General features: G+C 41.1%; 1 protein-coding gene across 8 annotated transcripts in view; it reads left to right on the top strand.

Moving 5' to 3' along the window:
* Positions 1 to 16,833, top strand: part of TAOK3 (TAO kinase 3) — a 90,536-nt gene that overhangs the window by 28,343 nt on the left and 45,360 nt on the right. For 6 of the 8 annotated variants that reach the window (XM_071763323.1, XM_071763329.1, XM_071763325.1 and 3 more), the window contains 2 exons: positions 11,678 to 11,776; positions 12,993 to 13,203. In XM_071763323.1, coding sequence (XP_071619424.1) covers positions 13,084 to 13,203 — 120 coding nt within the window. In that variant the 5' untranslated portion in view covers positions 11,678 to 11,776; positions 12,993 to 13,083. The remainder of the gene's footprint in view (positions 1 to 11,677; positions 11,777 to 12,992; positions 13,204 to 16,833) is intronic. The other 2 variants (XM_071763327.1, XM_071763328.1) reach the window with 1 other exon arrangement.

Here is a 16,833-nt window from a genome sequence, read left to right as displayed (position 1 = left end):
GTATTGCAGTTTATTCCTGCCCCTTCTAGAAATAATCTGTGTACAATGTTTGATTTTGAAGGTCTAGCAGGATATTCTAGGTGGAGCACACTGGATATAGTGCATTTGCATCATGTTAAATTTTTTCTCTTAAACTAATAAGCATCAGACCATTAGATGTGTTCTTAGTTTCTTCTCTGAGCTGGAGTCCTGTTGGCCAGTTTATATAGGTAAGAACAATGTGAAGTCTGAACCTTTTCAGGTGATGGAGAAGTGTCTGCTTCTCTCAGAATAAGCAAAGTGAAAGAACATTCCCTGCCTTCTGTAGATGCAAAACAGAAATTACCTGTATGCCTTTTTTTTAGTGGACTTATTGAGGGAGGGACTGAATCAAATTAAGTCCTTTTTAACCTTTCTTCACATGCTATAGGTTTTCTTTTTTATTTTAACAAGTAAATTTGGGTGTTTAAAAATGGAACATATTTTTTCCAGTATTAAACAACATTCAGAAACAGCTGCTTGAGGAGCCAGGAGAGAGTTGGATATGAATTTGACCTTAAAATAAATGTTCCTCTAAGCAGATCAGTAGTATTTGTGGCCCAGCTCTTTCTAAAACATAAATTGCCAAAACCAATCTGTTTTTGTGCTGTTCCTTAATTGAACTTTGGAGAAGACAGAGGAAACTTGCATCTGTGAATTTCTTGCAAAAATAGAAAAAGCTATGAAAAAAAAAAAAATCCCTGGAGATCTGGGACTGTCATGGAACAAACTTATCAAAGACAAGACCAGAGCAGCAGTAAAGGAGAGAGAGACCCAGGAGGTTTTGCTGGTTGGGTCATGTGGCCACCTGTACAGTGAGAGGAGAAAATACATGTTAAAACACTTTATTTTTTAGTTTGTGTGACCAAGCTGTTATGACTTCTATTGTTGGTGATGGGTTTGTAACTCTGGGAGGTTGGAAAGGATTTTAGCAAGCAGCAAGCCTGTTTTATTTTGTGTGCAGGGCTTTCCCAAGAGCTTAGTGCTGTGTGACCCCTGTTGGAGAGGGGCTGAGGATGTGCAGGGAGAAGGAGCTGGTTCAGCAGCAGCTGTCTGAGCATCACCAGGGAGCTTGGGGGTGAGGAAATCACTCCTGCCCACAGGCTTGAGGCAAGAGGCCATACCTTGGAAAAGCTGTGTTTGGAAATTTAATAAGACTTTTACTCAGATCTCTAAGAGATCTCGGGTTATTTTTTTATTAATGTTCAGTTGGCCAGAAGGCCAGCTTCCTGTGTCAATGAGTGTGATAGGGAAATGGACCAAAAAAATAAAAATAATGCCACAAATGATTACTGAGGGAGATTGCCACCCTGTTTCTTTCTAATCTGGAAACCTCACTTTTAATAGTAGTTGCTGTATTCTTTCAATGACCTTGAGCAGGCTTTGTTTCTCATTCTATCAGCTCATTTTTGTCTAATTTTGTAAAGCATGGGCAGGGCTGGCCTCAAAGCCTCTGAGAGACAAAATTACATTAGGAGGGTTCCAGGTAACACAACAACAACCCCCACTTCTCTCTCTTTGGTTCCCCCTGATGTGTCCTTCTGTCCTCCAAAGCTTCATCCCTGCCTTAGGCACCAGCTAACCTCAAGCTTCACTAGGGCTGCCCAGGAAATTTTAATGCCTGCAGTTGTGAAAAAGGGTGTCAGACCACTTCACTGGTGTGCTGTGCAAAGCTGGATGCTCTCATGGTGCAAGGTGTTGTTTATGGGTGGGTTTACTGCATTGGTGAAGGTAAAAATGTATTTGATATTTAAATAGACAAGAAGATGCCCATGAGCCAGCAATGTGCCCTTGTGGCCAAGAAGGCCAATGGCATCCTGGGGTGCATTAGAAAGGGTGTGGTTAGTAGGTCAAGAGAGGTTCTCCTCCCCCTCTATTCTGCATTGGTGAGGCCACACCTGGAGTATTGTGTCCAGTTCTGGGCCCCTCAGTTCAAGAAGGACAGGGAAGTGCTTGAAAGAGTCCAGTGCAGAGCTACTGAGATGATTAAGGGAGTGGAACATCTCCCTTATGAGGAAAGGCTGAGGGAGCTGGGTCTCTTTAGTTTGGAGAAAAGGAGACTGAGGGGTGACCTCATCAATGTTTTCAAATATGTAAGGGGTGAGTGTCAGGGAGATGGAGTTAGGCTTTTCTCAGTGGTGACCAGTGATAGGACAAGGGGTAATGGGTGTAAATTGGAGCATAGGAGGTTCAAGTTGAATATCAGAAAAAATTTTTTTACTGTAAGGGTGACAGAGCCCTGGAACAGGCTGCCCAGGGGGGTTGTGGAGTCTCCTTCACTGGAGACATTCAAAACCCACCTGGACACGTTCCTAGGGGATGTACTCTAGGGGGCCCTGCTCTGGCAGGGGGGGTTGGACTAGATGATCTTTCGAGGTCCCTTCCAACCCCTAGGATTCTAGGATTCTATGAAATGATTCTGGGCTAGCTGCTGCATGTCAATAACTTGCTGTGGTTTCCATAAAGATGTTGAAGTGCTCCTGAACAAGGAGGTATCCAGAAGAGGGCTGTCTCCTAAGCACATACAATGGCCAGTTCAGTAAATCTTCAGTTCTGAGTGTTGAGTCATGTTTTTTTTCCTAGATTTTCATCTGTCCAGTGCTCTTTTCATCAAGGATAAACACTCTCCTCTCGTATGCAGTTATTAGAATACAGTAATGATGTTGTGGACATTAGACATCCATATTTCACTTCTCTAGCACATGCATTTTTCATGGCTAGCAATAAAAGAATAAACTTAGGCAGTGAGTAAGTTGTGTAATATTAATGACTGATTCTCTCTTGGCTGGTACGTGCTGGATTAAGTTTGTCATGTTTTAATAACAATACTCCCAAAAGAAATGGCATTTTTGTGGATTCTTCCAAGTTAAGTGTTTTCATGTTTAATCCCACTCCTGGAGCAGCCTGGGAACACCTGAACGAAGCAGATGTGGCCACTTCTAATTACACAGGGATGGTAAAAAAAAAAAATCCTGTTCTCTGTGTTAATGGTGGCAGTGGTGCCTGTAAATGGGTCAGGAAGAGAGCTGGGTGTGTTGGACCCAGAGTCACTGAGGTGTCACCCACCTCAATGATAAAGAGTCACCCAGCTGAAATGATAGAACCAAAGCAGTCAAAAAAGCTGTTTCCTAAATGGTTATCTCTGGCTGGCACAGAGGAGGCAGGCAGGAAGGAGAGCTGGAAAAGGAGAAGTGTGTGGTTAGGAGAGATTCATGGGGCAGAGAACAGAGGGGGGGGTGTAAGGGGAAGTGTGGGGCAGCCAGGGCTTAGCATTTGGGGGGAAATATTTTGGAATGCTGGGTCTCTCTCTGATGCCTCTTAAACCAGCAGCACTGTGGGGTTAGGATCCAGGAGCCTTTCTCTGAACCAGTGGAGAGGACAAATACCACGTGCTGCACTGTGCAACCCTTCTCAGAAAGTAAGAAGTTTGGGGGGTTTTATTAAGAGTGGGTGCAGAATGAAGAGCCAGGGATTTCCTTGGGATCATCAACATCCTACACACTTGTCTTTCCCTGACTCATCAAGCAGAAAGGAAAAAAAATGAAATCAGTATGTTTTGTTGAGAGATGCACTCTCTCTGGCCCTCTGTGACCAGAAAAATATTTTTCCCCCCTTCCATGAGTGCAGTCAGCATCTGTTTTCTTACTTTTTGAGAAGAGCATGACCATTTGGCTGGTTTTACTGTGGTACAGTTTCCAGAAAATCACTGTTTGAGTTAAATTTTCTTGCAGAAGGAGAATAAGCATTTATTTTTTTTCAAACAGAAATCTACTTTTTTTTGTAGTCAGCTAGTGTTCTGGCAGAAGCTACATAGCTACAAGCACACAGTTACATTCAAGGACCTTATTCATTGTCTTTTTGCCCCAAATATGCTTCTCATACATAAATACACACACGTCCCTCCACCAAAAAACACCTTTTCCTTGGGTATCACAAAGCAAGTGTTAAATAGCATTGCTGGATGTTTCCCTCAGTTCAATCATAGAATCATAGAATCCTAGGGGTTGGAAGGGACCTCAAAGATCATCTAGTCCAACCCCCCCTGCCAGAGCAGGGCCCCCTAGAGTACATCCCCTAGGAACGTGTCCAGGTGGGTTTTGAATGTCTCCAGTGAAGGAGACTCCACAACCCCCCTGGGCAGCCTGTTCCAGGGCTCCGTCACCCTTACAGTAAAAAAATTTTTTCTGATATTCAACTTGAACCTCCTATGCTCCAATTTACACCCATTACCCCTTGTCCTATCACTGGTCACCACTGAGAAAAGCCTAACTCCATCTCCCTGACACTCACCCCTTACATATTTGAAAACATTGATGAGGTCACCCCTCAGTCTCCTTTTCTCCAAACTAAAGAGACCCAGCTCCCTCAGCCTTTCCTCATAAGGGAGATGTTCCACTCCCTTAATCATCTCAGTAGCTCTGCACTGGACTCTTTCAAGCACTTCCCCGTCCTTCTTGAACTGAGGGGCCCAGAACTGGACACAATACTCCAGGTGTGGCCTCACCAATGCAGAATAGAGGGGGAGGAGAACCTCTCTTGACCTACTAACCACCCCCTTTCTAATGCACCCCAGGATGCCATTGGCCTTCTTGGCCACAAGGGCACATTGCTGGCTCATGGGCATCTTCTTCCTCACAGGACTTGTGCTGGATCCCTTCCCAGCCTCCTTGCTCTTCTCTGGACCTGCTCCAGCACCTCAAGCTCCTTCCTGAGCTGAGGGCCCCAGAACTGGACACAGGACTCAAGCTGTGGCCTCCCCAGGGCTGAGCACAGGGGCAGAATCCCTTCCCTGGACCTGCTGGCCACGCTGGTCCTGAGCCAGCCCAGGATGCCATTGGCCTTCTTGGCCACAAGGGCACATTGCTGGCTCATGGGCATCTTCTTGTCTACCAGGACCCCCAGGTCTCTTTCACCTACACTGCTCTCCAGCAGCTCGGCCCCCAACCTATACTGGGACATCTGTTGTTCTTCCCCAAATGCAAAACTCTACACTTGCCCTTGTTGAATTTCATCACGTTTCTCCCTGCCCAACTCTCCAGCCTGTCTAAGTCTCTCTGAATGGCAGCACAGCCTTCTGGTGTGTCAGCCACTCCTCCCAGCTCAGTGTCATCAGCAAACTTGCTGAGGGTACATTCTATACCCTCATCCAAGTCGTTGATGAAGATATTGAACAACACCGGTCCCAGTACCGACCCCTGAGGGACTCCACTGGTCACACACCTCCAACCAGATTCTGCCCCATTGACTACAACTCTCTGACTCCTTCCTTTCAACCAGTTCCTGATCCAATCAATCTAAGAGTTCTCTGCAGTTTCTAACAGCAGTGCCAGTCAAAGTCCTGCCACCTGAGCTGAGGGCACGGAAGCTCATTTTGCAGCTCCTGGAAGTTCTTGGTGTTCAGACTTCCAGTGACAGCTGCTTCCTGCATTTCTGCAAAGCTGAGCTGGAAATGCAGCTGGGGATGGGCTTACAACACCCTTCTGAGTTTGCTGTTCCAGTGATCTGGTGGCCACTGTGGCTGCTTCAGCTTCAGTGGTGTTGGTCTGACAGGTTTGGATGGTGCTGGGGTGAGTGGGTCAGGTCTCACGCAGCAGCATCCCTGGCACTCTGGGGAACTGTGGGAATAGATTTGTCTGGTTGCTTCTTTGTTTGATGACCTGATGGTCAAAATATCTGTCTTTAAAGAGACCTAAAAATAGCTTTGAGCCACAAAGTGGATATGGCTCTTTCCAAGCTATTACATTAGTAGGTAGGAAACTCTGAGTGTTCTGGTGGCTCTTCAGGCTTTCATAAACAAATGCTATGACTTATTTTTGCCTCTTGAGTAGCACACAGCTTATACTCATGAATTTATAACTGTCCAGAGAGCTCACTGTCTGCCAGGCAATGTGATGAAGAGCTTGATCCACTGCAGAATAAATGGGATGAAAATAGGGAGGCAATTTCCTCCATTTCATGCCTTATATGAGATGTTTTAGAGAAGTTTTGATGAGTAGTTCTGGTGAAATTTTTATTTCTTTGTGTGATGCTGTTTGGGCTTATGTGCATTAGGATTTAAAATGATTCATGTGTCTTTCCTCCCTTCCAGATGTGCTACTAAATTATTTCAAGGGTGCCATGATGAAATACTTTGAAATTTTGATGTGCAAAACAGGAAGCCACTTTCTTTCTTTTTTTCATAGGGTTTGTTTCACGATAAAAAAAAATCCTAATAACAAACAAATTTTATTTTTTTGTGAAAAATGCAGAAATTAAAGTGTTCATTGCACCGAAACAAAATAAAGGCATGCATATTTTTCTTAAATTGTTTTAAATTTAACTGGAAAACTATTGGGAAGCACCACTCAATGTCTCTTGCTGTGGATTTTTGTACAAGATATTGTGAAGAATGATGCTATTTGACTTTTTTAATAAAAGCAGGCTTTTCATTTGGTTTTAGAGGGAATTTTCTTCATTTACATTGTATCATAGATTTTTTTAATTGTTTTTCAAATATTCTACCCATGATCTTGGGTAACTACAGCTACAAATATTAAGCAAAGAGAAGGTAAAGGATGTGCCTCTTGCCTGTAATTCACAGGTGCCCAAGGTAGTAAGAAATTCTGTCACACCTTTTATTTCAGCTCATTCTTACAATGCCACTTCCAGGCAAGATTTGGGAAGTACCAGCTCTGATTTGCTACTTTTGATGACTTTTCTCAATTGGGCTCATCACCTGAGTTTTTAACCCACTCATAGTGTCCTCACAACTATGTCTTTAAAACATAATGTGATTTTCTGGTTTTATTTTTTTTTTTATATAAGTTTCTTGCCATCTTCTTGATATAGAAATACCAGCTACCGGGTATTGAAACTGCTGCTCCAAATCAGGGGAAAAAAAAAACTGCTTCAGTGAAGATATGTGTCTACAATAAGACCTGCAAGTTATTAGTTTAATTTCATATCCCAGGGGCACTGTGCTCACCTCAGTACAGTTCTGATTCAGAGTTTTTATTAGCATGAGTAATCACCTTAACTCTAAATGACCCAATGCACACATGAGCACTGGAGAATACTGAATCAACAGATGGGTGGCAAGGTCATGTTTGAACTGGATTGCTGAGCTGAATAAATTTGTTAAAGAGCAGTTCTTGGAAGTTCTTCTGAGAGGTTGTAGGTAGTGAAGAGCTGTGATTGTCTCCACATGTTGATGAAATGGTGCATGGAATTGATTTGGATGTTCTGGGAAGCTAAAAGGGAGTAAAAAAAGTAGTGTTTGAGGAACTAACCTGTGTCTCATGTAGCTGTATCCTTGGGCACCTTTTGTGCTGATGTTCTGGTGACATTATCCAGCTTTCCTAGCAGACTGTGTCCTGATCCCTAAACCTGGTCCCCCTGCCATGTGCCCTGAGGGGAGTGAGTGTATCCTGATGTCTGCAGAGCATTTGCAAAAGCTGAAAAATATTTTTCCTTGCTACTGAAGGTCACTGGGTGCCTTCTATTTCTGCTACTTAAAAATTGGTTCATTTTGCTTCTTAGAAGCTTTCAGGAAGGACAGGAGAGGACTTGCTGCTTCTAGACCAAAGGGAAATCTTTTCTTAGTATCTTGGAGCTGATGGTTAAGCAAGCAAAGGCTGTAGTACAATTGATTTTTGTATAAACTTGTCAGCAAACTTGTAAGTAGCTTGAATTTATATACCAGATATGTGTGTGTGACTTTTAAGCATTAAAATAAACCAGGTGCTGATATTCTAGGGAAAAAAAATGTATGTTTGCTTGCATAATGTTAGCTGGAAAAGTAATTCTTAGCAATCAAAGAAATGACACAAAGAAATGGAGGCTCAAGAGTCTTTCTCAAAAAGCCAGAGCAGCAGCTTCTGCAAAATAATGGATTGTCAGTGGAAAAACAGAAGTGTTTGTTTGGTGAAGTGTTTGTTTCTGGCCTTGCTAGCCAGCCAGATGTAGCAATGACAGCAAAGAGAAAAGCTTCTACTAAAAAAATACAAACAAAAAAACCCAAAAAAACCCCCAAAAAACAAACAAAAAAACCCCACCAGACCCAAACAAACAAAAACAAACAAAAAAAAACCCCCAAATCTGAAATGAAACAAACAAAACAACTTAAGTTGTTGTTCTTGGGAACAGGTTTTTATCAGCTGAATTTGTCGTGAGAATTTCCTTCTTAATGTTGTCTTCCAGATTTTTGGAGATCTTGTGGAGGCTGAAATGAAGGAAGGGGACACTGTGTTTGTCATTCTTGGGAAAAGAATTCTGATGTAAAAGTCTTTCCCCCAAAATACCCATCTAAAAATGAGTGCATGAGCCGTGTCGTGTCGCTCCTCCTGGGCGTGGAATCTGCTGCTGTCCCACCCTGTTTCCTGCAGTTTGTTTTTCTGCTCCAAGTGGAAAACTTTGTCCCTGTTTTGGGAAGTGCCATGCTGTGGTTAGGATCTAAAACTAATTTTATATCTTTCTGTAGACATCTGAAACAGGCCCTATAGTGTTGGGAGGTGCAGTTCAAGCTGTGTTTTACAAGCCACACGTTTTGTACTTCATGGGAGTGAAATTGGGCTGTGAGGATGGATGGTTGGGAGCCCAGGATGCTGGTGCTTTAGTGACAGAGTAAATGTGACAAATGTAAATATCATTTACAAACAGTAAATGTCTTCATTCTTCTGATCCTGTGCCCTGGGAAGACATCTTAAGAGCAGCTAAAGAATTGGAGAGCACAAGCACAGCCAACTTCCACACGGACATAGTTTTAATTCCAGTGAATATTGGTGAATGTTGGTGCATTTATCTGCTCCTGGGCATTTCCTGCAGTTTGTTTTTCTGCTCCAAGTGGAAAATTGTCCCTGTTTTGGGAAGTGCCATGCTGTGGTTAGGATCTAAAACTAATTTTATATCTTTCTGGAGACATCTGAAACAGGCCCTATAGTGTTGGGAGGTGCAGTTCAAGCTGTGTTTTACAAGCCACACGTTTTGCACTTCATGGGAGTGAAATTGGGCTGTGAGGATGGATGGTTGGGAGCCCAGGATGCTGGTGCTTTAGTGACAAAGTAAATGTGACAAATGTAAATGTCATTTACAAACAGTAAATGTCTTCATTCTTCTGATCCTGTGCCCTGGGAAGACATCTTAAGAGCAGCTAAAGAATTGGAGAGCACAAGCACAGCCAACTTCCACACGGACATAGTTTTAATTCCAGTGAATATTGGTGAATGTTGGTGCATTTATCTGCTCCTGGGCATTTCCACTTGTTTTGTTGCTGCCTTTATATGTAGGTCAAGGTCTTTTCTGTTGTTATTAATATAGCACACGGAGGTCATAATTATATAGGTGGGAAGAGAGGGGTTTTTTCTGTGCAAATGGATGTAGCACTCATGCATGCTATTTAAATGTGAGGGTTGCTTATGGTTGGAGAAATTTTGCATATCTTTAAACTGGTGAAAATAACCTTTACTTGCTAGGGTAATGAAACGAGTTACAGTGTTGCCCAGGGTCCAGTCTATGAGCAGTTCTTCAGCATTTCATTCTCTTTTTTTTTTTTTTTCAGGCACTTCTGTGCTGGGCAGGCCATAGGTTGCTCGGTCTCTTTCTAACAAAAAAGTGGATTTTCAAGTAACCAGGGATTTTGCTTTCCCCTGCCTGTGACATTACTGGAAAATGGAGGCATTGCCATATAGCTGTGTCCAGCATGACAGTAGCTGGAATAGTTGGAGGCCTTTAAAAAACAATTTTCTCTCCAGATTTTATAGTATGTTCTGTAATCATCATTAGAGAATTTTTTTCTTTCCAAAATTGTTCTCAGAAGCTGAATGTACTCTGAAGAATTCCTCCTATCTTCCTACCCCCTGGTGGCATTTCAGAAATGGGGCACAAGCAGTTTTGCCTCCAAGGGAGGGATTTTTGTTTTGCTAATAACTGTTGATGGAGAGCTTCAGTTTCTAGATATTCAGTCTGAGGCATCTTCAAATGGCTTTATCTGACCAAAACACTGAGCTCTCAAACTCTGGAAACTCCTTTCATCCATAGGTCACTGCCAGGGTGGTTAATGCTGGAGGTGTTCAGAACATGCAGTGTCTCTAAGTGTGCTTTGTGAAGGATGAAGAGTGAAAATTAGGCTTCCAGAAGTTTTTTCTGGAGGTTTCACTTCAGTAGTTTGGAGGCTGCAAGAAACTTGCTTCAATTGCCCATCCCTTGAGCTTGATTTTTTCTGCTAATGGCATTTGACTCCCATAGCATTCTGCCATTCTTTAAACCATCTTGATTTCAGTCTCTGTGTGTCTAAAAGAGAGCTGTGATATAAAGAATTTGTGACCTTGCCAGCTTACCTCAAAGTGAAGTGATTACTGGGAACTCATAGTCCTGCTGAAAAGATTTACCAGTTTTATGTGTCTGTCCCAACTGGTCCATGACATTATTTCTTAGGGCTCAACTTCAAGTACTGACATTTAGTTTCCCAGTTTAAGTACTAATTTAGCCTGGAATATTAGAGCTGCACAGATTTTGTGTATGGCAGAGAAGTTCATGACTAGAGATGGATAAAATTGTTTTCTTCTTAAGTTTGTTTTTATTGTTCTGAAGCCAAATGGATTTTTCGTTTGGCTGAAGAATGCCAGACCTGAAATTCTTCATTCTTTGCCCCTGTCTGCAGGTATGTAGTAAATATAGCACCTTTGTGTGAGGCCAATCAGCTGAGAATGAATAATCATTTAATTAATCTGTTTTTTGCCTTTAGTTTGTTCTTGAGATTCTTTAATATTTTCTTTGAGCGAAACATTGCAGATCCTTATTTCTGGAGCACTTCAAATAGCTTTTTAACAGCTGAATACTGTTGCCCTGTGTTGAGAACAGCAGACAAAAATACAACTTTTTTTTTTGTCATTTTAGCTACCAGGAAGAATATTTATGTTTTTTTATAATAAATAAGAAGATGAGTTACCTTGTTTGTCATTAATTCAAGATTGTGACAGTATAACTACAGCATGATGCTTGGCTTGGGAAGCAAATTTATTTGTGGATTCAGCTACATGGTTCTATCAGGGCAGGGTAATTCCAAGCTCAGTGTGTTGGGCTTGACTTGAAAGGAAAGGCTGTGGCTGCTCTGGGTGCTGCTGCCCAGGGATCAGTGACTGCAGGGCTGCTGCATCCTTCACTGTGAGAGTTTACAACTGGTTTCAGCTCCTGGGTCCAACTGCCTGCCTTACTTTTTCATCTTTTGCTCGTTCTCTCCTCAGTGGAATCCAACAATGTTTGACTTACTAATGCCTAGGATTTTCTCTGGAGCCATTCATGTCAGCAGGTACAACACAACTCTGTGAAGTAGCAGGCTCAGCTTTGTGAGCTTTTGTCTCTTTTATAGGCAGTCTAAAAATGCAGTCTGAAAGCAAACTTTCACACTCCTCCTGTGCCCCAGTAAATTTAAGAATCTTCATAAAAGTCAAAGAACTGAGCATTTACTTGTCCTCCTAGTTTCTTACCTTTTAATGATAAATAACCAGCCCAAGGGCTATGGAACACAGAAGTCTCTCACCTCAGGAGCACTCACAGCCAGTGCTCCCTTTAGCTGTCCTTTCAGATGATACTTGAGAGTCCTTTCTTGATGTTGTATATTAGAATAAGGTACAGAACTTAAAATACTTGTTTTCTAAACACTGATATTTGCTTTCCTGTGCAGGGTAAGAGAGCACATAGAGTCTGGGGGGACAAGAGGGCAGGACAATGCTGCTGAAAGGAATCTGAGCCACAGAGCATGCTTTGTGCCACAGCTACCCAGGTATGCTCCAGCAGAGCTCTTGCTGCACTCCTGATGAACCTCAGTTTCCTGTCCTTGTTGCCCCATTACTTCTCATCCTGAGCCAAGGTGACTGTCTGAGCCCCAGACCAAAATTATGCTCTGCTTTCATCATTCCACCTGAATGGCACTGGCAGTCTAAAGCCTCCTTGATGTATGCTTGGTTTTATTTAATTTTATCCCACTGCTAAATCTCATCTGGTCTCTTTAAACGCTACACTGGTTTATAGTATGAGGAAGGCTGAATATTTCAGTATATGTTTCAGATGTCTCTTTTATGCACAGGTAAGATGTGGTCTCAATAAAGGAGGTATCTGGAAGTGGTTTATGGACTTACTGCAGGCTTTTGTTAGACACTTGTTGAGTTGACTCACCTTCAGATAATCTGCTGGGTATCAGAAATCAAAAGCAGATGTGTAGAGGCCTCTGTCATTGCTCTGCACACCAGGTTTTAATGAACCAATGCAATTTTTTCAGTAAGACTTGGTAGAAAATGTGAAACTTTCTGATGTCCCTCTTTTTTTTTTCCCCATCAATAAAATTCTGGGGATGAATATTTAAAAGCTTAATTTTAAGTGCAGCTCAGTTCTGTGCTTTCTGATTCTATGGTTATGCTAAAGAAAGATGATCAGGAGGTAAAGATCTGCCTTACATGATGGAATTTTGGATCTTGCAAAATCAGTTCTGTGACCTGGAACCCATCACAATCCCCACTAGCTGTCTTATATCTCTGAAAAACAAATTAAAAAAAAAATAAAAATCAGGTGATTATGAAGTGTCTCTGGTATAGAAACTAACTTTTCTTCTAGCACCAGCTGGTAAGTGGGAGTAGAGAAAAAAAGCAAGCAAACAGCTGAGAAAAGTAGGAGGAACAATGGTGGCAGTCTAAAAACTGATGTGATAGAGACCATCATGAAGAGTTACAAACTCTGTCACGGGGTGTTTTGAGCAGCAACAGGAGTTTTGTCTTCCAGGGGACTTGAGTGTAACTGCAGCACTTGCTTCCTGTATGAGATAAAGAGCTGTTGGACTCTGATGCATTTTAATCTCTCCATCTAAATGGGACTAATAATTAAAAAGAATGAGCTGATAGTGAAGCCTATTGTTCCTCAAAGTGTTTCCTCTTATTCTGCTGTCAGAGAGCTGAGAACAGAGCTGTGGAGAAAGGAAACAGATTAAAGATGAACTCTTTCACCAGGTGCTGAATGCTGCCTACAAACTACTTCGTCGATGAAGGAGGAAACTGATTGGGAACTGCAAGCAGCAGCTGTTTGGTAACACTGTTCACCATGCGCAAAGGGGTGCCAAAGGACCCGGAAATAGCTGACCTGTTCTACAAAGATGATCCTGAAGAAATCTTTGTGGGTTTACACGAAATCGGGCATGGAAGTTTTGGAGCAGTTTACTTTGTAAGTATAGTTCTCTGAGCCTTTTTTTTTTTTTTCTTTTCTTTTCTTTTTTCTTTTCTTTTTTCTTTTCTTTTTCTTTTTCCTTTTTTTTCTTTTTCCTTTTTTTCTTTTTTCTTTTTCCTTTTTTTCTTTTTCCTTTTTTTCTTTTTCCTTTTTTTCTTTTTCCTTGTTTTCTTTTTCCTTGTTTTCTTTTTCCTTTTTTTCTTTTTCCTTTTTTTCTTTTTCCTTTTTTTCTTTTTCCTTTTTTTCTTTTTCCTTTTTTCTTTTTCCTTTTTTTCTTTTTCCTTTTTTTCTTTTTCCTTTTTTTCTTTTTTTCCTTTTTTTCTTTTTTTCCTTTTTTTCTTTTTTTTTCCTTTTTTTCTTTTTTTTTCCTTTTTTTCTTTTTTTTTCTTTTTTTCCTTTTTCCTCTTTTCTTTTTTTTCTTTTTTTCTTTTTTCTTTTTTCTCTTTTTCTTTTTTCCTTTTTCTTTTTCTTTTTTTCTTTTTTTCTTCTTTCTTTTTTCTTTTTCTTTTCTTCTTTTTTTTCCCTTTTTTCTTCCTTTTTTCTTTTTTCTTTTCTTTTTTCTTTTTTTCCTTTCTTTTTTTCTTTTTTCTTTTCTTTTTTCTTTTTTTCTTTCTTTTTTTTTCTTTTTTTCTTCCTTTTTTCCTTTTTTCTTTTTTCTTTTTTTCTTTTTTTTCCTTTTTTCTTCTTTTTTTCTTTTTTCTTTTTTTTCTTTCTTTTCTTATTTCCTTTTTTCTTTTTTTCTCTTTTTTCTTTTTTCTTTTTTTTCTTTTTTCTTTTTTCCTTTTTCTCTTTTTTCTTTTCTTTTTTCTTTTTTCTCTTTTTTCTTTTTCTTTCTTTTTTTTTCTTTTTTTTTTTCCCAGAAAAGCATTTCAAGTGACCTTTTAAAGATTTTCAGCACTTGTCAGAGTCAGTGTCCTGTGAGCATTTAGTGCTCTGTATACACTGTCTTTCTCATAACACCTCTCAAAATAAGCTGTTTTTCCAGAGCACCCCTGAGCTCTTTGCTGTCACAGCTGCATTTATAGTACCAGTTGACTACAGTCTTAGTTGTGCACCCACCATTCAGGTTAAGTATATGGTACCTGGTGCTGTCTGATGCTGAAAGTTGAATTTAAGCAGTTGGAAATTAATTTGCCAAACTGGAATTTCAGGATGCTCTACTTGGTGCTCATATGCTTGTAAATCATTGTGAATTAATAGATCTACTGAATTAATGAATCAAAGTGCTTTTGGAGTTAAAAGCTACCATTTGTAAGGAAATATGGCTGCTTGGGTAAAGGTAGTGTGGAAGGTGCACCAGACTGTGTTCAGGCTTTTGATTTATTCCTCTTCTGCTCTGATAATTTAGGAGCTGCAGGTAGCTTTGAAATATTCAGTTTGGCCACCCTTGTCCCTGTGTTCATCTTACTAACAGACTGTCTTCAATAGCAAGTGTTCATGTGGCTGTGTTGTGATAATCATAAGAGAATTTAATCTGGAAAGTGGCAAGAGTAGCAATGTTTATAATCAAACAAATCCAAAATATTGGATTTGGAAAAAAACTACAATCCAGACACTCTCAGAGAAACTGACATAGAATCATAGAATCATAGAATCATAGAATCCTAGGGGTTGGAAGGGACCTGGAAAGATCATCTAGTCCAACCCCCCCTGCCAGAGCAGGGCCCCCTAGAGTACATCCCCTAGGAACGTGTCCAGGTGGGTTTTGAATGTCTCCAGTGAAGGAGACTCCACAACCCCCCTGGGCAGCCTGTTCCAGGGCTCCGTCACCCTTACAGTAAAAAAATTTTTTCTGATATTCAACTTGAACCTCCTATGCTCCAATTTACACCCATTACCCCTTGTCCTATCACTGGTCACCACTGAGAAAAGCCTAACTCCATCTCCCTGACACTCACCCCTTACATATTTGAAAACATTGATGAGGTCACCCCTCAGTCTCCTTTTCTCCAAACTAAAGAGACCCAGCTCCCTCAGCCTTTCCTCATAAGGGAGATGTTCCACTCCCTTAATCATCTCAGTAGCTCTGCGCTGGACTCTTTCAAGCACTTCCCTGTCCTTCTTGAACTGAGGGGCCCAGAACTGGACACAATACTCCAGGTGTGGCCTCACCAATGCAGAATAGATTTCAGTATGGAAAAAAACCCAGTCAACAGCAGATTCAAGCTGCTTGGTAGCATGGCCTGCCCCTCCTGATGATCAGGTTCAGTAGAACTGAGATTTCTGAACATCAGGTGTTCAAGTTTTTAGATAAACTCCCTTACACCTGTAACTCCAGAACCTGGCAGTAGCCATCATGAGCTGTTTGCAGGCACTCCAGTTCTCTGGTTATGGTCATGTTCAGTGATGGAGGTATTGGTGGAACTGATATTAGAACAGGAGAAGACACTGATATTTTGTGTCAGGAAGGCAGTGCCTGTGTGTTTGAGGGAAGGCAATTCCTTGGGGTAATGTGGTAGTGATGGCACAGGGGAGATTCTGCCATGGGGATTTTTAGCAGTGGGACAGACCCAGGTAGGTGGTGGGGTGACAGGCTGGTGAAAGTGTAATGTTCACACTACATGTGTAAGAGGGTGAGGCTGTAAAACTTAATGCATGGTGATCCACTCTGGAAGAAGAGCAGGAGTTTTTCTAGATGAGGGTAGGGAGGTCCCACCCAGAGGGGTTCAAAGCCAAAGGGAAAGGATGCATGTCATGTGTTGGGGCAAACCTGAAGTAGTGAAGGTGCCATCTTTATCATTCAGCTCTGGTGGTCAGAAGTTCCTCAAACTTCCAGAGAAAGAGGATAAGGCATGTTAGACATCTGATCTACCAAGCAGGCTGACAACTTGCATTTCCTGAGGCTTCTCTTCCTCCTTTCTCTGGAGGCTTTATTTAACTTTACACTTCACAAACATTGGAGGGTTTAGCCATACTGCAGCTGCTTGCAGTATCCTCACAGCAGCTGCAGCTGCCAAGATTAATGGTGACTGCACTTCTGTCTGTCTTATATTTTAATTAATCTACATCTTGGATTAAGGCAGGGGCTGAGAAATAAGATCATGGACCATCACAGAAAAATTTTCAGGGATGTTCCTTGATACCAAAAAAGGAAGATGAGTCAAAAAAACTTTGAAGGCACAGGGCTTTCAAAGTATTACCAAGAAATGGGGTAGAGACTTTAGATACATAAAAAGGGGCAGAGCATGGATTATTCTGCTGGTGCTTCATTTCTGTGGCCTTTTTATTTAAATTGGTCATGACACTATTATAAAAAGCAAAAATCGTTATCTTATCACGTTATTATTGTTAATATTATTATTGTAGTATAAACTATAAAATTTTTGCAAGCTGTTTTGCTTTCTTCTATACTATTGCCAAGGCTTGGCAAGATAATGTCAAACTTCTGGGAAAAAAATCCATCACTTCTCACAAGGTTTTAAGGTTTGATGCTAACTTGACTTGAAATTAACTAAGCTGATTTTTCACTTGACTTCAGAAGAGTAGTTTTCATCTAAAACAGTCTTCTTATATCCTTGTTAGAAATATAAAAAAATGATAAAGCAGATGAGGGCAGTGTAAAGGTTTTGCAAGCAGAACATGCTTTTCACTGAAAGATGTCCAAGTATGGCCAAATCCACTTCAGCA

Source organism: Heliangelus exortis, chromosome 19, assembly GCF_036169615.1.
Source record: "Heliangelus exortis chromosome 19, bHelExo1.hap1, whole genome shotgun sequence".
NCBI lineage: Eukaryota > Metazoa > Chordata > Aves > Apodiformes > Trochilidae > Heliangelus > Heliangelus exortis.
The sequence above is the reverse complement of the archived record's forward strand: the minus strand, read 5'-3'. Positions and strand labels throughout refer to the sequence as shown.